Source organism: Brassica napus, chromosome C2, assembly GCF_020379485.1.
Source record: "Brassica napus cultivar Da-Ae chromosome C2, Da-Ae, whole genome shotgun sequence".
NCBI classification, from domain to species: Eukaryota; Viridiplantae; Streptophyta; class Magnoliopsida; order Brassicales; family Brassicaceae; genus Brassica; species Brassica napus.
Genome location: NC_063445.1, coordinates 3221611 through 3244767, shown reverse-complemented (window position 1 = coordinate 3244767; position 23157 = coordinate 3221611). Strand labels below are relative to the sequence as shown.

At 41.0% G+C, this 23157-nt stretch overlaps 1 protein-coding gene and 1 non-coding gene across 2 annotated transcripts; both read left to right on the top strand.

The window, feature by feature from the left end:
• The first annotated feature begins 833 nt into the window (after positions 1–833).
• On the top strand, positions 834–2066 carry LOC106432496 (putative H/ACA ribonucleoprotein complex subunit 1-like protein 1). Its single transcript, XM_013873334.3, has 4 exons — positions 834–1078; positions 1277–1425; positions 1524–1639; positions 1740–2066. Exons 1-4 carry the CDS (start codon positions 931–933, stop codon positions 1900–1902), a joined length of 576 nt encoding a protein of 191 aa, XP_013728788.2. The 5' UTR covers positions 834–930; the 3' UTR covers positions 1903–2066.
• Positions 2067–21399: 19333 nt separating this feature from the next.
• LOC125582726 lies at positions 21400–21506 on the top strand. Its single transcript, XR_007320181.1, has one exon. It is a non-coding gene; the product is annotated as a small nucleolar RNA R71 (small nucleolar RNA).
• Positions 21507–23157: the final 1651 nt, after the last annotated feature.

Sequence of the window (23157 nt, the reverse complement as noted above, 5' to 3'; positions counted from 1 at the left end):
TAATTTGGACCCAAATTTTAATAACTCTTACCCTAATATCTACTGCATATTTATAGTAAATTTTGGGTATAAATTTTGGTATAAGGTAAAATAGACTCGAATGTACCAGAAATTTATAAAATAAATCCAAAAATTATAAAATAACCAATCCAAAAATATTAAAAGATCCAAAAGATCCGGAAATTACAAAGAAACCGACCGAAAATATGAAAACACCCGAAAGTACCTAAAAACCTAAAATTACAAAAAAAAATATAAAAGATCCAAAAGATCCAAAAGATCCAAAAAAAATATAAAAGATCCAAAAGATCCAAAAGATCCAAAAGATCCATAAGTCTTTATTAACAAAAAAAATATAAAAATAACCAATCCAAAAATATTAAAAGATCCAAAAGATCCGGAAATTACAAAGAAACCGACCGAAAATATGAAAACACCCGAAAGTACCTAAAAACCTAAAATTACAAAAAAATAACCGAAAACATTAAAAATACGAAAAGTATCCAAAAACTTGAAACCGAACCAAAACTATTTGTATCTGAGTATAGCGGTTTTTACATGTATAAAAATTTGTCTACCCGAATTTCAGATTCGACCCAGAACTGAAATTTTCCAAGTACTCAAAATATTTAGGACTGAACAACTCAAATCCGAAAAAACTCGAACCGCACCCGAATATCTGCATGCTTAGGCGGCCTAGTTTATAAGCAAGCCTACCATAATATGTCAACTCGTTAAAAGCCTTTTAACCTGTCTGGTTCGATGCATGGTTCAATTCCCGGTTTAGTTGTAACCGGTTTGCGATTGCTCAAAACCCTAGTCGTCACCCTTTTTTATCATTATTGTGAACAAGTAGTCACCTCTACAATCAAAACCTTAAACCCTATTGAGCGAGGAGCAGAGCGCAGTAGAAAGTAACTAAACCAAAAGATGAGACCACCACGTGGCGGCGGGAGCTTCAGAGGAAGGGGAGGAAGAGATGGTGGCGGCCGTTTTGGTGGCGGTAATCGTGGAGGTGGCCGCTTTGGTGGTGGTGGTGGTGGCTGGCGTGACGAAGGACCTTCCGACCAAGTCGTAGGTTCGTTTTCTCTCCTCTCTTGGTTTCGCTCTCACTTTACAGCTCAAGCATAAGTCTTTATTAACAAAAGTTCTCACCTTTGACGAACTAGTCTTATCCCTTTGTTAGATTCATCTTTGAATTTGTAGTTAAGCTAAAAAGTTACAAACTTTGTGAAGTTTTCGAAATGACAAGGTTTATTTCGTTGGGTTATAACAGAAGTTGCAACCTTTGTTCATGCTTGTGAGGGTGATGCTGTGACCAAGCTCTGCCAAGAGAAAATCCCTCACTTTAATGCCCCAATCTACCTACAGAACAAGACTCAGATTGGGAAAGTAGATGAGATCTTTGGTCCCATTAATGAATCTGTATGTGTTTATTCTCCTCTTTCCTCTCTCTGTGTGTGTGCCTTCTTCTTTCGACTAGTCTGCTTGCTAATAGTTAAACAATTGATTCCTTTCTTCAGCTGTTTTCTATCAAGATGATGGAAGGTATCGTTGCTACCTCATATACCGAAGGGGACAAGTTCTACATTAACCCTCTTAAGCTAATGCCCCTAGCAAGATTCCTTCCACAGCCAAAGTAAGCATCTTTCTGTTGTTGAGTCACCAATTCTTAGGGTTCAATTGTTAGTACAAGTCTTTTAACAAAAGAGTCTTGTTATGTTTTTTTCTTCTTTCAGGGGACAATCTACGGGAAGTCGTGGGAGAGGCAGAGGTGCTCCTAGGGGCCGTGGAGGATTCTCAACCAGAGGTGCTCCGAGGGGTCGTGGAGGATTCTCCAGCTTCAGAGGTGCTCCCAGGGGGCGTGGAGGATTCTCTAGAGGTCGTGGGAGAGGATACTAATCTTATAGCCTTAGTTGCTTGTAGTTTCGCTTTTTAATCTTAGATAATGAAAAATGTTTTAAGAAGTAATAATTGTTTTCCAGTTTCAGTTTTTGATACTTTGGTTTTATCAAGTGACCAGTAGTAAAATGTTGATCAATTATCAGAGTCCATGGTTCTATCAAGCTCTTTTCTGTATGAATAAGTTTGATATAAATAAATTCATGATGTCCCTCAACTTTGACAAAAACGATATGACTTTTATTGAAGAGGTGTATATCCAATTGTGTAATTGCGCCGCGTTGACAAACTTATATGATACATGAACCATGATACAATAATACAACTACACGAGTGGTAGTTAAGGTCAACCCCTTCTAGACTCCCACTTTTTAATCTATTTATTCATATACAGGGGGCTTGTTGGAGTTGGGGTTTGAGAAGGTTTTGAGGATTTTAAAATGTAGTGGAATTTAGAGAGTTTTGTTGAATTCAAAGATTTTGATGGATATTTAAAAGGAGAATTTGGTAAGATCTTTCTTAAATATTTTAATAATAATTTTCATCATTAAACTACAAAAAAACATAATCGGTTGTTATAAAGAAGTATATCCACGTCTGATTGAGAGTTCTTTTTTCTTTTTCTACATTTTCTTAACTGTGGTTCTTCATTCTCATTAACTGTTTGATACATGACAGAAGAATCTGAAATTTAAAACACATTGTCATTTCTTTTAGATAATACTAGGATGTGGAACCTCCGCGAGATTGCGGGAGAAAAATAAATGTTAAGTTTTCAATATTATTTTAAAATGATTATACATCAAATGTTTAAAATAAATTAAAATTATATTTTTAATTGATATAAATTAAAAAACTAAAGATAAAAAATAATATTCTAAATACCGTATTATAAAAAATATTGAAAATACTAATTCTAAAGTGACGCAACGCTTCAAAAGTATTAGGTTTAATAATCAATATTACTTTTAAATATTATTTTACAAATGATTATATATTAAATGTTTTAAAATGATAATATATAAATATTTGTTAATATATATATATAATGATATAGTTAAAAATTAAAAAGATTGAAGATGAAAAATGAGATTATACGAATTTGATTTTAGATAAAATATATTAACTAATGTCAAAGTGGCAATTGGTGTGATTTCTTTGGTCAAACAATTGTTGTATATAAATGATTTATTAAAAGTGATGCCATTGGTGTATATATAAATATACTAAAATACTAAAGTCAAAGTGATGCCTTTTTTTAAAGATATTAATATACTAATGTCAAAGTGACGCCATTGGTGTATATTATATATTTAATATATACAAAAATGTTACTTTTATTGCATTTGACACTCTATGTCCACCTGCTGGTAAAACATTGCAACACGTGCATGTCTAATAAAGTTTTACAACAATATTAATACTCTCAAAACTTTTATAGTATTTTATATAACTGACTTTTATTTTTTGGCAATATTTTTATAATTGATTAATATTCAAAGATTAAATAACTGTCCAGAAGCGTGATTTTGTTGGTTAATGAGTAATAAACATTTTCTGAGTATTTTCACCATTGTAAATCATTGAGTTATACAAATCCTCTTGGAACCAAAAACCCATTGCCCCACGTGAAACCATTAGCCTTTGTTTCATTCCAGTCATCTCATTTCACCCAAAACGTTTGTTTATGTTTAATGCTAATACAGACTTCACCATCGCTCTCTCCTCTCTACTCTTCATCTATTGGCTTTTATTTGGTTGAGGAAGAACAACCGTTGTTGTCGTCACCGGACACAACTACCGGAAGAAGCAGCCGTGCCATCAAAATCCAACGAAATGGATCCAAATGACGGAGATGTGGAGGAGACAACACGGAGATCAAAATGAGACCTGCAATCTGATTTATTTTACAATGGAAGTTGCATATGAAAAAATAATAAATCTGAGACTGGAGTTACTCTAGATGTCAAAAAAAAGACTGGAGTTACTCTACTTTTTAAAATGAGACTTGCAATCTGATTTTAGAATCCTAATGATGTCTCGAGTTTTAACCCGATTATCTAACTGCAAGTGCACAGTAAAGTACGCAGTAGTAATACGGGATCGAATCCACAGGGACCGATGATCACACGTAGAGTTGCAGACAAGTTAATAGCTACAGCGAATCAAGATATATTTTTGATGGTTTTTACTTAATTTTCTCTAGTGTCACAAAGGATAAACAAGCATGTAAAAAAAGATGATTTAAACGATTTGAAAGCTATTTTAAAACAAACGTTGGGCATTGGGAATTCTCAGGAATTTCTTTTTAATCAAGATACAATTAATGGAAGACACAGGGATATATTAAGAACCGTCTAGAACTCAAACACGATATTAGAATTAACCTACTTCCGTAGCGCTAATTCTCTATGTTATAGAAATCTCCACACTAACTTCCGCTGAGTTTCAATTTCTAAACAAGCATTAAGAACAGGTTCAATATGTTCACAAAGCGCAATAACATCAACTTCCGAGGGTTAAGGACACTTTGCTCATCTAAAGTATTTTCGGAAGTTCAAACAATCACTTTCGGTGCATCAAACAATCTGAAATCATGAACTAAGTGATCAATTCAGTTCAAGCAGTAAGAAATCCATTAGATGAAGAACCAAAACGTAATCCCTTAGTCTACACACGTTTTATGGATCAAAACATCAAGAAATCCCCTATGAGAACCCCTAAACCCAACTAGATGACTACTCACACATAACTAAGCAAGAACAAAACGATTTTGATGAAGAAAACATGATAAGATTGTATTAAAACAGAGTAAAGGTTCAGAAGATCTTCTCCAAATGGTTTTGAGATGAACTCCTTTACAAATCTTCACAAATCACACCAAAACAAGTACAAAACACTCAAATCTTCTCTCTAGAACTTGTAAATCTCCTCCTTGGTCGCCCCTGGTCTTTTCTGAGTCTCAAAGGTCGAGTTCTTTTCTGAATTATTGAGGGGAGTGGGTAAAAAGGAGTGAAAAGCTCGTTTGTGCGTGTGGAGCCCGTAGCGCCTTAGATCGGTCGATCCACATGTCCTGGATCGGTCGATCTCGTGTATGAAAGCCTGGGATCGGTCGATCCAGGTAGCCCGGATCGGTCGATCTCGTGCTCTGTGCGATCAATACTTCATTCGGTCCATTGTTCGGTCCATCTTGCTTCTGAATAAATCCCGAATGCGTTCTTTTCTTTCAAGCTATCTAGTAACCTGCATATTACACTTAAGAACACCAAAACGCATCAAATAGACCAAAACATTAATTAAAACCGACCATTTAATTGCTCCAAAACGAGTTTAAAACCGTTAAAAACACGGAATATCAACTCCCCCAGACTTGAATCTTTGCTTGTCCTCAAGTAAAGAGGATTAAAATTTGGGAGCTCACTAACCCTCAGTAGACCTTACCTTGTGATTTCGCTAACCACTTAAATCAGAGACTGTCAAGGCATTCATTCCAAATCCCCACCAAGACCGCGCAAACCTTTCCATATTTCAGACCTGCAAGTCTCAGTTTCAAGTAATCAACTCTTTACATTCATTAAAAAGGGCGTGACCTTTCCACCAAAGATATCTCCATCAGGTATAACGGGCTCGGTGTTTGGGAGGCTGTTTTAGTGTTTAATTAGGTGAGGCTCAAGTGTTTGTGGGTATCAGCGATAAAAAAAAAAAAATGCAAAACATTATGCAAAATCGCTGGAGAGACCGAGTATATTGATAACCATGTTTTCGAACTGCTCAAGTCTCAAATGATCAAAACCCAACAAATCTCAAACTCTAACCCCAAATTTAAACAAAGCATCATCTCTAGTACATAAAATAAAAATAAAATGTCTAAATCAAATATACTGAATGAGATATAAACATGAACTCTTTTTTTTTTTTTTTTTTTTTGGACCGATTACTTGCAAATGTTTGTGGTAATCGATCGATCATTTTTATTTTTTTTTTTTTTTTTTTTTTTTTTTTTTTTTTTTTTTTTTTTGAAGACAACATATACAAACCGAAATCGAATATATACACTGCGATGCAATCACACACTTACAACACCCAATTTTTCCATTTACACCTCTAGACACACAGGTCCGTGTCTAACCACCTAAATGTTCCGATCCTACCTAAGCAGTCGGATGAACCATGTCTACCCTAATCTCTCCATTGTTTTTGAACATGTATGCACATATAATCAGTGTGTAAGAATGCATGGAGATGAAATAAAAGGGTAAGGTGTAGGTGAGGTACCAAACTATTGATGAGTCTGGCCATTCAGGATTATTAAAGAGTGGTAAAATGTGGTAAAGAAAATCCTGAATGTGTATATGGTGTACCGTTTCCTGATGTTGATTCCTGGTCAAAAGAAATTAAATTCATTAATGGTCAAAAATAGTTGAATCGATTACAATTCACCGAGACTTGATAAAAGATTTAAAGAGAGGTTGCTTGGTCAAGTGGTTCCTCGGTTTGTCTGCGCTAACAGTCCTGAAAAATGGTCAATATGAAATGTAATGCACAACACACAAGGAAATAGTCTAATAATCATCACAGGGTCTGAGAAAAATACGTAGAGAGTTTTTTTTTTTTTTTTTTTTTTTTTTTTTTTTTTTTTTTTTTTTAACAAAGAAAATAAAAGAAATAAAAGCAATATGGTACATAAGTAGCATCCTCCCCCAGACTTACTTCACACCGTCTCGGTGTGAAAATAATTCCAAGAGAGATTACCGATCAGGCGTTGCGGTCAGTACGCCTCTTGGAGCGCCTCTCCAAGGCTCCATCATCATCAGAGTCCTCCGCTGCCTCAGGTCCAGCAGCGGTGTCGTGAGCGCCTGAGTCGTCATCGCTATCTCCAGAAACAGCTGGCTGTGATGCGCATCCCTTCTTAATGTTGCAGATTCCCTTCCACATCTTCAGCAGTATGGAGTTGTTGGTTTGATGGCTCTTGATGGACCAAGCGTTGATCTCAGCAGCGGATGCAGTAGCGGGAGGTGCTGGTGGCAGCATATACGGAGTGAAATCCGTGGGGAAAAGACTTTCCTCATCTTCAGGTTCCTCCTCTATATCATCATGTGGTGCCTGCTGGTGTGTCGATGATGATGCGACTCCTTTCTTCTTCAGTGTCGCGGGTCTGGTGCAGAGAGATGCAGGCGGTGGTGGTAAAAATGTGAGGGCACCTGGATCAGTCAGCTCGGTGATGGCGGTATCGGGTAGCTTGACAAATTGCTCTCTCCCTTGTTGGTTCTGGAACTGGTAGATATGAGGGGCGGACTTGTCGATGCTCCTCGCCAAGGGCCGGTGAGGTAGTGGCTGCTAATGAGTGCTCTCATGTCGAAAAAGGTCTGATACATCCCATTCTTATCCACCACTCTGTCAACAGGTGGAAGAAACACTCCACAATGCCTTAAGATCTGTGTGATAACCGCTCCAAACCCACATCTCTTCGTATCTGAAACTTTGAAGTACGCAAGCTTCTCCGCGATCACAGCTCCTATGTTTATGTCCTTCCCGCTAACATAGGTAATGTCCGCGCCTTGAGGCCATAGGTGCCCAGCCCCGATGAACAGAAGAGCTAGCTCATCTTTTGTCACTGCAGCGGGTTCCGTCTTCCCATAGATGACACTGCTGATCACTCTCACTGCATATCGCAGAACAGGGCTACGTATTCTCGCTTGCTTGGCCTCTCGAGAGATGAAGTTTCCTGAAGCGATGAATGTCCAGAAATCATTGTGTTCCGGGAAGTCAGGAACACAAGATTGACGTCCTTTCCGAACCCAAAGACGTCGCACAGCTGAAAGATGGTCATGGAGTGGAACTGCCTGTTCACAATGAAGGAGAACATCGCCTTATCAGCAACTGGGTTGTCCTCGTCAGGATGGTAGAGGCGGGCTGATGCGAGGAACTGCCTGGTCAAATCAGCATAGCAATCACAGTGAAGATCGAAGATGTATCCCAGGCCAATCTTCTCGAACAAGGCTTCAATATCCTCGGTTATCCCCAATGCATCTGTAGTGTCTCTGTGAGCGAAGCGCGACGGACATATTTCTACTCCCCTCATCTGCTCATAGAAATCATCATCATGTATATCCCACTGCTGGGTTATCTCTCGATTCGCTGGATGAGACCTATCTGTCTTTCGGAACCTGCCCTTTGTGCTGAGCCTAGCAGTCTGTACCGAGGAATCCCCACGCTCACTCTGCTTCTTCTGTCTCTTAGGCATTATCTGCAAAATTAATTCATCAAAACCCAAGTAAGAGACATATAGAAAAACACTCTTATATAATTAATTCTGATCAACCTCCTAAACATGTAAAAATGTAGCACACATCTCTTCTCTAAACTCAAAATAAAACATCACACTCCATTCCAATTTTCGTTTTTCAATTATACTTGAAAATTAAATTTTTTTTTTTTTTTTTTTTTTTTTTTTTAAACAAAATCGCAATTCATCCTACAAATTGGCAATCTAGGTAACCCATGAGTATAATCATCACAAATAAACCATCCTAGATGCTATTCCATTTAGAATTCGGAGATTCCCCTAAATCTAACCCTAGGGCGATTTTTGATTCCCAATTTAGAGAGTCATACCTGTGTCTTGATGAAAACTGATGGTAGCAATGGATAGAGCTTGAAAAACTAATGAGTTTAGCACTAAGAATTACAAAAATCGGTTGAGATATGATGAAAATCGATTTGGTTGTTCTTGAGAGGTTTGAGAGAGTTTGAGAGGAGAGGAAGATGAAATTATGAGTGTTTTGATCTGATTTTCGCGAGTGGGATATTTTTGTGGGTGTTTTCCGGTTTAAATTGAGTGAAATCAAACCGGGCAAGACTTACCTGAGATCGACCGATCCGTACTCGTAGGATCGACCGATCTGTGGCATTGATCGACCGATCCGCGTATGACGGATCGACCGATCCCTTACCTGGATCGCCGTTCTGTTTCTTTCGGATCGATCTATGCCTGATCGTGATACATGCCTGAAAATCATTTAAAAACACAACCAAAAATCAATTCACACAAGAAAACATAATCACAAAAGAGAAAGAAAATCAAACCATGTGGGTTGCCTCCCAGTCAGCGCTTGTTTAAAGTCGCGAGCCTGACTATTTTGTTGTCCTTAGGCGAGATCGGGTTCCGTTAAAGGAATGTTGGTTCCTTCTTCGGGTTTTGCATCTGTGAAGTAAGGTTTAAGCCTCTGCCCATTGACGGTGAATTTCCTCCCATTGTCTTCCAAGACAACAGCTCCATAAGGTCTAACCTCTGTGATGGTGAAAGGTCCGGACCAACGAGACTTAAGCTTTCCAGGAAATAGCTTGAGTCTAGAGTTGAACAGAAGGACTTTGTCTCCAGCAGCGAAGTCTCTCGGGATTATCTTTCTGTCATGCCATGCCTTAGTTCTTTCCTTGTAGATTTTGGTGTTCTCATAGGCGTTCAACCGAATCTCGTCCAGCTCGTTCAACTGAACCATCCTCCTTTCTGCTGCGGTTTTAATGTCGAAGTTCATCAACTTCGTTGCCCAAAAACCACTGTACTCCAATTCCACAGGTAGGTGACAAGACTTTCCATAGACCAGATTAAAAGGAGTGGTGCCCAAGGGAGTCTTGTAGGCGGTTCTATACGCCCATAAGGCGTCATCAAGCTTCACAGCCCAGTCTTTCCTTGTTTTGCCTACAGCCTTCTCCAAAATCCCTTTGATTTCTCGGTTCGATATTTCAACCTGCCCACTTGTCTGAGGATGATAAGGTGTAGCTACCTTATGCTTTACTCCATGTTTCTTCAGCAGTTTATCGAACGTCTTGTTGATGAAGTGAGAGCCTCCATCACTAATAACCACTCTCGGGATCCCGAATCTTGGAAAAATGACTGTCTTGAACATTTTCTTGACAACACTAGAGTCATTTGTCTTGCTGGCTACTGCTTCCACCCACTTGGAGACATAATCAACCGCAACCAGGATGTACTCATTTCCATAAGAAGATGGGAAAGGGCCCATAAAATCAATTCCCCATACATCAAAAACTTCAACTTCAAGGATGAAATTTTGGGGCATCTCATTTCTCTTACTGATGTTGCCCTTCCGCTGACATGCATCACACTTTGAGACAAACTCATGGGCGTCTCTGAAAAGTGTAGGCCACCAGTAACCAGCCTGCAGGACCTTAGAAACCGTCTTGAATGTTGCAAAATGGCCTGCGTATTCTGAACTGTGGCAGTGGAAAAGAATCCCTTGCATCTCATTCTCCAGAACACATCTCCTGAATAAACCATCTGAGCATCTCTTGTAGAGGAAGGGATCATCCCAGTAGTAGTGGTTCACATCTCTCATGAACTTTTCCTCTCATATCCCTTCAGGTTCGGTGGTTCAATTCCAGCACATAGGTAGTTTGCAAAGTCTGCAAACCATGGGAGATCATCCTGAATTTGTCTCATGGCACAGCAATCAGCCTGATCCAAATACTCATCCTCCAGCAAGGTGATCACATAGACATTCTCCTCGGGTAATGTATCATCCAGTGGTGTTTCAGCTTCCACTCTCATTCGGGAAAGATGATCTGCCACTCCATTTTCTGCTCCTCTCTTGTCTCTGATCTCAATATCAAACTCCTGTAGGAGTAAGATCCACCTTAAGAGTCTCGGTTTAGCATCTTTTTTCGTCATCAGGTACTTCAAGGCTGCATGATCTGTGTGCACAATTACTTTCGAGCCCACCAAATAGGACCTGAACTTCTCGAAAGCATAAACTACTGCCAGCAACTCCTTCTCAGTGGTAGCATACTTGATTTGAGCATCATCAAGCGTTCGGCTGGCATAATAGATCACATGGAGTTTCTTGTCTTTTCTCTGCCCCAAAACAGCTCCAATCGCGTAATCACTTGCGTCACACATTATTTCAAATGGCAAGTCCCAATCTGGTGGCTGCACAATGGGAGCACTGACTAGAGACTTCTTGAGAATCTGAAACGCAGCGAGGCAGTCAGCATCAAAAACAAACTTCGCTTCTTTGCACAGCAGACGGGTGAGTGGCCTCGCTATCATAGAGAAGTCTTTGATAAACCTCCTGTAAAAACCGGCATGTCCCAGAAAACTCCGAATATCCCTCACTGTCCTGGGAGGCTGTAGGCTGGTCATAACTTCAATCTTTGCTTTGTCAACCTCGATACCCTGCTCTGATATCCTGTGACCCAAAACAATGCCATCTTTCACCATGAAATGACACTTCTCCCAATTTAACACCAAGTTCTTCTCCTCACATCTTTCCAGCACCTTGCACAGATTAGCAAGGCAGTCGCTAAATGAAGAACCGTAGACTGAGAAATCGTCCATAAAAACCTCCATAATGTCCTCAATAAGATCAGTAAAGATCGACATCATGCATCTCTGGAAAGTGGCAGGAGCATTGCACAATCCGAAAGGCATTCTCCTGTAGGCAAAAGTACCGTATGGGCAGGTGAATGTTGTCTTCTCTTGGTCGTCTGGATGAATGGGTATCTGAAAGAACCCGGAGTAGCCATCGAGAAAACAGTAGTAGGGGTGGTTGGCTAGTCTTTCCAGCATCTGGTCAATGAAAGGAAGTGGGAAGTGGTCCTTCCTTGTGGCTGAGTTTAGCTTCCTGTAGTCAATGCACATCCTATGCCCTGTGACTGTTCTGGTAGGAATCAGCTCATCCTTCTCATTTGTGATGACAGTGATGCCACCCTTCTTAGGAACCACATGAACCGGGCTCACCCAAGTGCTGTCTGAAATTGGGTAGATCACCCCTGCACTCAACAGCTTTAGAATCTCCTTTTTCACAACCTCCATCAGTTTGGGATTCAGTCTTCGCTGGTGCTCTATGGACGTCTTTGACTCATCCTCCAAGTGAATCTTGTGCATGCAAAGATCTGGAGAAATACCTGTAATATCATCCAAAGAGTACCCCAATGCTTTTCTATACTTTCGCAATTTTGAAAGAAGCAAAGCGGTCTCCACATTATTCAGGTTAGCACAAATAATAATAGGATATGTGGAATTCGGTCCCAAGAATGCATACCTCAGCCCAGCTGGGAGGGCTTTAAGTTCCACCTTTGGAGCATTCTCCTCACTCCAATCTGGTTGGGAGGATGACGGTTTGACGGTTTTATCGGTGCCTGAGTCTTCAAGGCTGACATAGGCGACATGCTTCTCAATCGGTGAGGCTGAATCCAAAATCTCAGAAAATCCAACCACTTCTTGGTTCATGAACCCAAACTCACTCTCCCTTTGGGTCAATGCAACTTGTAGAGGATCATCAGTGTGCAACTCTTCATCCATTTCCTCCACCAGTTCAGTCAATGTATCAACCCAGAAAGTCTGTCCATCAATAGTCGGATTTTTCAGCACCTTCTCCACATTGTATCTCATCGCCATGTCTCCTAGACGTAAGTCTATATGCCCATTCTGTACATCAATCATGGCTCCAGCAGTAGCTAAAAACGGTCTGCCCAAAATGAGAGGATCTTTAGGTTCCTCTTCCAGCTCCAGAACTACAAAATCGGTAAGCACGTATCCCTTTCCAACACCAACAGGGATGTTCTCTAGTACACCGACTGGTCTTCGCACTGATCGGTCAGCAAGGACCAAGGAGATCCTTGTAGGTTTGTAGTTCGTCATGCCTAGCCTCTCAGAGACAGAGAAAGGCATTAGGCTCACTCCTGAACCCAGATCGCAGAGACTCTTCTCAAAAGTAAGTGATCCAATGCGGCATGGTAGAACAAATGCTCCGGGATCTTCACGCTTTTTAGGCATGACATTTTGTAGAACTGCGCTACACTCCTCATTGAGCATCAACACACCCCGCTCTAGGCTCATCTTATCGGTAAGAATCTCTTCATGTACCTTTTAAGAGAAGGTACCATCTTCACCGCTTCAACGAATGGCAATCTCACATGTAACTCCCCAACAAGGTTCTTTAGCTTCTCGTACTCACGTTCTTTGATCTTCTGCCTTGGTCTGGATGGGTATGGAGCCTTAGGAACATAAGCAGGAGGCGCCACATACACGTCTTCAGGTTCAGAGGAATTTGGCTTTGTCGACACAGGATCGGTCGATCCAGATGGACCGGATCGGTCGATCTCCTTCCCTTGGATCGGTCGATCTGTTCTTGAGATCGGTCGATCTCTTTCTCTTTCGATTCCTCAATCGTTTTTCCACTCCTAAGTGTTATGCATTCACAAACTCCTTTGGATGTCTCTGACTCCCTGGTAGAAATCCAGGTGTGTTCTGCTGCTGGAGGCGGTTGAGCAACTTGCTTTCCAAAAACTTTCAATGGTGTTCAAAGTTTTAAACTTCCCATTAAGCTCTCCATAATGTTATCCACTTGGTTTTGTTTATCTTGCAGTGTATTCTTCTGACTCTCATAAACATTTGCAGCATTTTCTATTTCGTATCCTGAGAAGGCGTGGACGAAGAGGCATTCCTTGATTCTGATAGTTGTTGTATGCTGCCTTGCTGAAATCATGAGGTTGCCGAGTTGTTCCTGATGTCTCGAGTTTTAACCCGATTATCTAACTGCAAGTGCACAGTAAAGTACGCAGTAGTAATACGGGATCGAATCCACAGGGACCGATGATCACACGTAGAGTTGCAGACAAGTTAATAGCTACAGCGAATCAAGATATATTTTGATGGTTTTTATTTAATTTTCTCTAGTGTCACAAAGCATAAACAAGCATGTAAAAAGATGATTTAAACGATTTGAAAACTATTTTAAAACAAACGTTGGGCATTGGGAATTCTCAGGGATTTCTTTTAATCAAGATACAATTAATGGAAGACACAGGGATATATTAAGAACCGTCTAGAACTCAAACACGATATTAGAATTAACCTACTTCCGTAGCGCTAATTCTCTATGTTATAGAAATCTCCACACTAACTTCCGCTGAGTTTCAATTTCTAAACAAGCATAGAAAGAACAGGTTCAATATGTTCACAAAGCGCAATAACATCAACTTCCGAGGGTTAAGGACACTTTGCTCATCTAAAGTATTTTCGGAAGTTCAAACAATCACTTTCGGTGCATCAAACAATGAAATCATGAACTAAGTGATCAATTCAGTTCAAGCAGTAAGAAATCCATTAGATGAAGAACCAAAACGTAATCCCTTAGTCTACACACGTTTTATGGATCAAAACATCAAGAAATCCCCTATGAGAACCCCTAAACCCAACTAGATGACTACTCACACATAACTAAGCAAGAACAAAACGATTTTGATGAAGAAAACATGATAAGATTGTATTAAAACAGAGTAAAGGTTCAGAAGATCTTCTCCAAATGGTTTTGAGATGAACTCCTTTACAAATCTTCACAAATCACACCAAAACAAGTACAAAACACTCAAATCTCTCTCTAGAACTTGTAAATCTCCTCTTGGTCGCCCCTGGTCTTTTCTGAGTCTCAAGGTCGAGTTCTTTCTTGAATTATTGAGGGGAGTGGGTAAAAAGGAGTGAAAAGCTCGTTTGTGCGTGTGGAGCCCGTAGCGCCTGAGATCGGTCGATCCACATGGCCGGATCGGTCGATCTCGTGTATGAAAGCCTGGGATCGGTCGATCCAGTAGCCCGGATCGGTCGATCTCGTGCTCTGTGCGATCAATACTTCATTCGGTCCATTGTTCGGTCCATCTTGCTTCTGAATAAATCCCGAATGCGTTCTTTTCTTTCAAGCTATCTAGTAACCTGCATATTACACTTAAGAACACCAAAACGCATCAAATAGACCAAAACATTAATTAAAACCGACCATTTAATTGCTCCAAAACGAGTTTAAAACCGTTAAAAACACGGAATATCAACTCCCCCAGACTTGAATCTTTGCTTGTCCTCAAGTAAAGAGGATTAAAATTTGGGAGCTCACTAACCCTCAGTAGACCTTACCTTGTGATTTCGCTAACCACTTAAATCAGAGACTGTCAAGGCATTCATTCCAAATCCCCACCAAGACCGCGCAAACCTTTCCATATTTCAGACCTGCAAGTCTCAGTTTCAAGTAATCAACTCTTTACATTCATTAAAAAGGGCGTGACCTTTCCACCAAAGATATCTCCATCAGGTATAACGGGCTCGGTGTTTGGGAGGCTGTTTTAGTGTTTAATTAGGTGAGGCTCAAGTGTTTGTGGGTATCAGCGATCAAAAAAAAATGCAAAACATTATGCAAAATCGCTGGAGAGACCGAGTATATTGATAACCATGTTTTCGAACTGCTCAAGTCTCAAATGATCAAAACCCAACAAATCTCAAACTCTAACCCCAAATTTAAACAAAGCATCATCTCTAGTACATAAATAAAAATAAAATGTCTAAATCAAATATACTGAATGAGATATAAACATGAACTTTTTTTTTTTTTTTTTTTTTTTTTTTTTTGACCGATTACTTGCAAATGTTTGTGGTATCGATCGATAATCATATTTTTTTTTTTTTTTTTTTTTTTTTTTTTTTTTTTTTTTGAAGAAAACTTATACAAACCGAAATCGAATATATACACTGCGATGCAATCACACACTTACAACACCCAATTTTTCTATTTACACCTCTAGACACACAGGTCCGTGTCTAACCACCTAAATGTTCCGATCCTACCTAAGCAGTCGGATGAACCATGTCTACCCTAATCTCTCCATTGTTTTTGCACATGTATGCACATATGATCAGTGTGTAAGAATGCATGGAGATGAAATAAAAGGGTAAGGTGTAGGTGTGGTACCAAACTATTGATGAGTCTGGCCATTCAGGATTATTAAAGAGTGGTAAAATGTGGTAAAGAAATCCTGAATGTGTATATGGTGTACCGTTTCCTGATGTTGATTCCTGGTCAAAAGAAATTAAATTCATTAATGGTCAAAAATAGTTGAGTCGATTACAATTCACCGAGACTTGATAAAAGATTTAAGGAGAGGTTGCTTGGTCAAGTGGTTCCTCGGTTTGTCTGCGCTAACAGTCCTGAAAAATGGTCAATATGAAATGTAATGCACAACACACAAGGAAATAGTCTAATAATCATCACAGGGTCTGAGAAAAATACGTAGAGATTTTTTTTTAAAACACAAAGAAAATAAAAGAAATAAAAGCAATATGGTACATAAGTAGCATCCTCCCCCAGACTTACTTCACACTGTCTCGGTGTGAAAATAATTCCAAGAGAGATTACCGATCAGGCGTTGCGGTCAGTGCGCCTCTTGGAGCGCCTCTCCAAGGCTCCATCATCATCAGAGTCCTCCGCTGCCTCAGGTCCAGCAGCGGTGTCGTGAGTGAGCGTGAGCCGTCGTAGCGCCTTAGATCGACCGATCCATACGTGTCGGATCGACCGATCTCTTCCTGGATCGCCCGTTCTTCTTCTTTAGGATCGATCGATCTCTGCCTGATCGTGATACATGCCTGAAAATCATCTAAAAACACAACCAAAAATCAATTCACACAAGAAAACATAATCACAAAAGAGAAAGAAAATCAAACCATGTGGGTTGCCTCCCAGTCAGCGCTTGTTTAAAGTCGCGAGCCTGACTATTTTGTTGTCCTTAGGCGAGATCGGGTTCCGATAAAGGAATGTTGGTTCCTTCTTCGGGTTTTGCATCTGTGAAGTAAGGTTTTAGCCTCTGCCCATTGACGGTGAATTTCCTCCCATTGTCTTCCAAGACAACAGCTCCATAAGGTCTAACCTCTGTGATGGTGAAAGGTCCGGACCAACGAGACTTAAGCTTTCCAGGAAATAGCTTGAGTCTAGAGTTGAACAGAAGGACTTTGTCTCCAGCAGCGAAGTCTCTCGGGATTATCTTTCTGTCATGCCATGCCTTAGTTCTTTCCTTGTAGATTTTGGTGTTCTCATAGGCGTTCAACCGAATCTCGTCCAGCTCGTTCAACTGAACCATCCTCCTTTCTGCTGCGGTTTTAATGTCGAAGTTCATCAACTTCGTTGCCCAAAAACCACTGTACTCCAATTCCACAGGTAGGTGACAAGACTTTCCATAGACCAGATTAAAAGGAGTGGTGCCCAAGGGAGTCTTGTAGGCGGTTCTATACGCCCATAAGGCGTCATCAAGCTTCACAGCCCAGTCTTTCCTTGTTTTGCCTACACCTTCTCCAAAATCCTTTGATTTCTCGGTTCGATATTTCAACCTGCCCACTTGTCTGAGGATGATAAGGTGTAGCTACCTTATGCTTTACTCCATGTTTCTTCAGCAGTTTATCGAACGTCTTGTTGATGAAGTGAGAGCCTCCATCACTAATAACCACTCTCGGGATCCCGAATCTTGGAAAAATGACTGTCTTGAACATTTTCTTGACAACACTAGAGTCATTTGTCTTGCTGGCTACTGCTTCCACCCACTTGGAGACATAATCAACCGCAACCAAGATGTACTCATTTCCATAAGAAGATGGGAAAGGGCCCATAAAATCAATTCCCCATACATCAAAAACTTCAACTTCAAGGATGAAATTTTGGGCATCTCATTTCTCTTACTGATGTTACCCTTCCGCTGACATGCATCACACTTTGAGACAAACTCATGGGCGTCTCTGAAAAGTGTAGGCCACCAGTAACCAGCCTGCAGGACCTTAGAAACCGTCTTGAATGTTGCAAAATGGCCTGCGTATTCTGAGCTGTGGCAGTGGAAAAGAATCCCTTGCATCTCATTCTCCAGAACGCATCTCCTGAATAAACCATCTGAGCATCTCTTGTAGAGGAAGGGATCATCCCAGTAATAGTGGTTCACATCTCTCATGAACTTCTTCCTCTCATACCCTTCAGGTTCGGTGGTTCAATTCCAGCACATAGGTAGTTTGCAAAGTCTGCAAACCATGGGAGATCATCCTGAATTTGTCTCATGCACAGCAATCAGCCTGATCCAAATACTCATCCTCCAGCAAGGTGATCACATAGACATTCTCCTCGGGTAATGTATCATCCAGTGGTGTTTCAGCTTCCACTCTCATTCGGGAAAGATGATCTGCCACTCCATTTTCTGCTCCTCTCTTGTCTCTGATCTCAATATCAAACTCCTGTAGGAGTAAGATCCACCTTAAGAGTCTCGGTTTAGCATCTTTTTTCGTCATCAGGTACTTCAAGGCTGCATGATCTGTGTGCACAATTACTTTCGAGCCCACCAAATAGGACCTGAACTTCTCGAAAGCATAAACTACTGCCAGCAACTCCTTCTCAGTGGTAGCATACTTGATTTGAGCATCATCAAGCGTTCGGCTGGCATAATAGATCACATGGAGTTTCTTGTCTTTTCTCTGCCCCAAAACAGCTCCAATCGCGTAATCACTTGCGTCACACATTATTTCAAATGGCAAGTCCCAATCTGGTGGCTGCACAATGGGAGCACTGACTAGAGACTTCTTGAGAATCTGAAACGCAGCGAGGCAGTCAGCATCAAAAACAAACTTCGCTTCTTTGCACAGCAGACGGGTGAGTGGCCTCGCTATCATAGAGAAGTCTTTGATAAACCTCCTGTAGAAACCGGCATGTCCCAGAAAACTCCGAATATCCCTCACTGTCCTGGGAGGCTGTAGGCTGGTCATAACTTCAATCTTTGCTTTGTCAACCTCGATACCCTGCTCTGATATCCTGTGACCCAAAACAATGCCATCTTTCACCATGAAATGACACTTCTCCCAATTTAACACCAAGTTCTTCTCCTCACATCTTTCCAGCACCTTGCACAGATTAGCAAGGCAGTCGCTAAATGAAGAACCGTAGACTGAGAAATCGTCCATAAAAACCTCCATAATGTCCTCAATAAGATCAGTAAAGATCGACATCATGCATCTCTGGAAAGTGGGGAGCATTGCACAATCCGAAAGGCATTCTCCTGTAGGCAAAAGTACCGTATGGGCAGGTGAATGTTGTCTTCTCTTGGTCGTCTGGATGAATGGGTATCTGAAAGAACCCGGAGTAGCCATCGAGAAAACAGTAGTAGGGGTGGTTGGCTAGTCTTTCCAGCATCTGGTCAATGAAAGGAAGTGGGAAGTGGTCCTTCCTTGTGGCTGAGTTTAGCTTCCTGTAGTCAATGCACATCCTATGCCCTGTGACTGTTCTGGTAGGAATCAGCTCATCCTTCTCATTTGTGATGACAGTGATGCCACCCTTCTTAGGAACCACATGAACCGGGCTCACCCAAGTGCTGTCTGAAATTGGGTAGATCACCCCTGCACTCAACAGCTTTAGAATCTCCTTTTTCACAACTTCCATCAGTTTGGGATTCAGTCTTCGCTGGTGCTCTATGGACGTCTTTGACTCATCCTCCAAGTGAATCTTGTGCATGCAAAGATCTGGAGAAATACCTGTAATATCATCCAAAGAGTACCCCAATGCTTTTCTATACTTTCGCAATTTTGAAAGAAGCAAAGCGGTCTCCACATTATTCAGGTTAGCACAAATAATAACAGGATATGTGGAATTCGGTCCCAAGAATGCATACCTCAGCCCAGCTGGGAGGGCTTTAAGTTCCACCTTTGGAGCATTCTCCTCACTCCAATGGTTGGGAGGATGACGGTTTGACGGTTTTATCGGTGCCTGAGTCTTCAAGGCTGACATAGGCGACATGCTTCTCAATCGGTGAGGCTGAATCCAAAATCTCAGAAAATCCAACCACTTCTTGGTTCATGAACCCGAACTCACTCTCCCTTTGGGTCAATGCGACTTGTAGAGGATCATCAGTGTGCAACTCTTCATCCATTTCCTCCACCAGTTCAGTCAATGTATCAACCCAGAAAGTCTGTCCATCAATAGTCGGATTTTTCAGCACCTTCTCCACATTGTATCTCATCGCCATGTCTCCTAGACGTAAGTCTATATGCCCATTCTGTACATCAATCATGGCTCCAGCAGTAGCTAAAAACGGTCTGCCCAAAATGAGAGGATCTTTAGGTTCCTCTTCCAGCTCCAGAACTACAAAATCGGTAAGCACGTATCCCTTTCCAACACCAACAGGGATGTTCTCTAGTACACCGACTGGTCTTCGCACTGATCGGTCAGCAAGGACCAAGGAGATCCTTGTAGGTTTGTAGTTCGTCATGCCTAGCCTCTCAGAGACAGAGAAAGGCATTAGGCTCACTCCTGAACCCAGATCGCAGAGACTCTTCTCAAAAGTAAGTGATCCAATGCGGCATGGTAGAACAAATGCTCCGGGATCTTCACGCTTTTTAGGCATGACATTTTGTAGAACTGCGCTACACTCCTCATTGAGCATCAACACACCCCGCTCTAGGCTCATCTTATCGGTAAGAATCTCCTTCATGTACCTTTTAAGAGAAGGTACCATCTTCACCGCTTCAAAATGGCAATCTCACATGTAACTCCCCAACAAGGTTCTTTAGCTTCTCGTACTCACGTTCTTTGATCTTCTGCCTTGGTCTGGATGGGTATGGAGCCTTAGGAACATAAGCAGGAGGCGCCACATACACCTCTTCAGGTTCAGAGGAATTTGGCTTCGTCGACACGGGATCGGTCGATCCAGATGGACCGGATCGGTCGATCTCCTTCCCCTTGGATCGGTCGATCTGTTCTTGAGATCGGTCGATCTCTTTCTCTTTCGATTCCTCAATCGTTTTTCCACTCCTAAGTGTTATAGCATTCACAAACTCCTTGGGATTCGTCTCTGACTTCCCTGGTAGAAATCCAGGTGCTGTTCTGCTGCTGGAGGCGGTTTGAGCAACTTGCTTTTCCAAAACTTTCAAATGGGTGTTCAAAGCTTCGAACTTCCCATTAAGCTCTCCATACATGTTATCCACCTTGGTGTTTATCTCTGCAGTGCTATTCTTCTGACCTTCTAGCACCATTTGCAGCATCTTCTTAATTTCGTTATCCTGAGAAGGCTGTGACGAAGAGGCATTTCCTTGATTCTGATAGTTGTTGTACTGCTGCCTTTGCTGAAATCCTGAGTTGCCCGAGTTGTTCCCCTGATATTGATTTCTGTTCTGAAATCCTTGGTTGAACACACTCTGGTTCTGATTCTGGTTCTGCCTGTTTCCTGCCTGAGGGTAGGACTGATGTTGTGGATTCTCCACATTGTTGCTCGGTAAGACAGATTATTTTGCTGATTTTGATTCCACCCAGGTTCTGATTGTAGCCTCTGTTGTAGTTTCCTTGACCACCAATGTAGTTCACATCAGCCTGCATATCACTTGAATCATCACCAACAGCTTCTTGTGAGGAACGATAGCCTTGCTCCTCCACAAATTTCACAGATTTCTGATCTCTCTTGAGAAGCATCTCAATCTTGGCATTCAGCTCATCTATCTTCTTGGATTCATAACCAACACCCTTCTGGCTGGTATCAAACCTTGACTTGCGGTTTGCTTTGCTGGATGACAGGTTGTTCAACAAGGTGTAAGCTTCTTCAACAGTCTTGGTCATGAAATCACCATTACTTGCTGTGTCCATGGCATCTTGACTCTCTTCATGAACTCCATTATAGAAAATGTTCAGCAAACTCACATCAGTGTAGCCATGGTGAGGGCAGTCCTGTGTGTACTCCTTGAAACGCTCCCAAGCCTCATGAAAGCTTTCTGAATCAAGTTGCTGAAAGCTTCCAATTCTGCTTCTCAGATATGTGGACCTTGACTTGGTGAAGAAATGCTGTAGAAAAGCAGCTCTTGTCTCTTCCCATGTAGTAAGAGATCCTGGAGGGATGGACTTTAACCATCTGATAGCTTTATCAGCTAAGGAAAACGGGAACAACCTGCATTTCAAAGCGCCTTGAGGAACTCCATTATGTCTGCTGGTGTCACAGACTCGCTCAAAATGCTCCAAGTGATACATCGGGTCCTCAGACGGGTTTCCATGAAACGGATTTTTCTCCACCAAATTAATGAGACCAGTCTTGATCTCAAAGTCTCTTCTCTCAATGGGAGGTGGGCGAATCCCAGAACGATCGGCATAGAATGCATCTGGTGTATCATAATGTGCAAGCGTCATCCTAGGCATGCCATAGTCTCCAGCCTGTTGTCTTGCAGCTACACCAGCCTGCTGATTATCACCAGCATTGTTGCCTTCTCGTTCATTTACAGGAATTGGATTTTGCGGGTTGTCCTGAAATTGGTCTTCTTGGTGTTCAGCCATTTCAACCTCTTCAGCGGACTCAAGTCTTTTCTTTTTCACTTGTCTCTCTAGGCGGCCGAGCTCTAACTCCAAAGGTATTAAATTCGATGATCCTTTGCTTCTAGTATGAAATCCGCTCATTCACCTGAAAACACAAACAGAAAGAGAAAGACAGAAACATTAGACAAAAAAAAGAAAATGCTATAGTCTTAAACTGATCATTAACTCTAGGGTGACCAAATGGTCCCCGGCAACGGCGCCAAAAACTTGATGTCTCGAGTTTTAACCCGATTATCTAACTGCAAGTGCACAGTAAAGTACGCAGTAGTAATACGGGATCGAATCCACAGGGACCGATGATCACACGTAGAGTTGCAGACAAGTTAATAGCTACAGCGAATCAAGATATATTTTGATGGTTTTTATTTAATTTTCTCTAGTGTCACAAAGCATAAACAAGCATGTAAAAAGATGATTTAAACGATTTGAAAACTATTTTAAAACAAACGTTGGGCATTGGGAATTCTCAGGGATTTCTTTTTAATCAAGATACAATTAATGGAAGACACAGGGATATATTAAGAACCGTCTAGAACTCAAACACGATATTAGAATTAACCTACTTCCGTAGCGCTAATTCTCTATGTTATAGAAATCTCCACACTAACTTCCGCTGAGTTTCAATTTCTAAACAAGCATTAAGAACAGGTTCAATATGTTCACAAAGCGCAATAACATCAACTTCCGAGGGTTAAGGACACTTTGCTCATCTAAAGTATTTTCGGAAGTTCAAACAATCACTTTCGGTGCATCAAACAATCTGAAATCATGAACTAAGTGATCAATTCAGTTCAAGCAGTAAGAAATCCATTAGATGAAGAACCAAAACGTAATCCCTTAGTCTACACACGTTTTATGGATCAAAACATCAAGAAATCCCCTATGAGAACCCCTAAACCCAACTAGATGACTACTCACACATAACTAAGCAAGAACAAAACGATTTTGATGAAGAAAACATGATAAGATTGTATTAAAACAGAGTAAAGGTTCAGAAGATCTTCTCCAAATGGTTTTGAGATGAACTCCTTTACAAATCTTCACAAATCACACCAAAACAAGTACAAAACACTCAAATCTTCTCTCTAGAACTTGTAAATCA

Excerpts from the sequence above, each read along its gene's own strand:
- LOC106432496 (XM_013873334.3), top strand. The coding sequence starts at position 931 with ATGAGACCACCACGTGGCGGCGGGAGCTTCAGAGGAAGGGGAGGAAGA. Across the intron at positions 1,079-1,276 it reads ACCTTCCGACCAAGTCGTAG|AAGTTGCAACCTTTGTTCAT; the intron begins GTTCGTTTTCTC and ends GGGTTATAACAG. Across the intron at positions 1,426-1,523 it reads TTGGTCCCATTAATGAATCT|CTGTTTTCTATCAAGATGAT; the intron begins GTATGTGTTTAT and ends TCCTTTCTTCAG.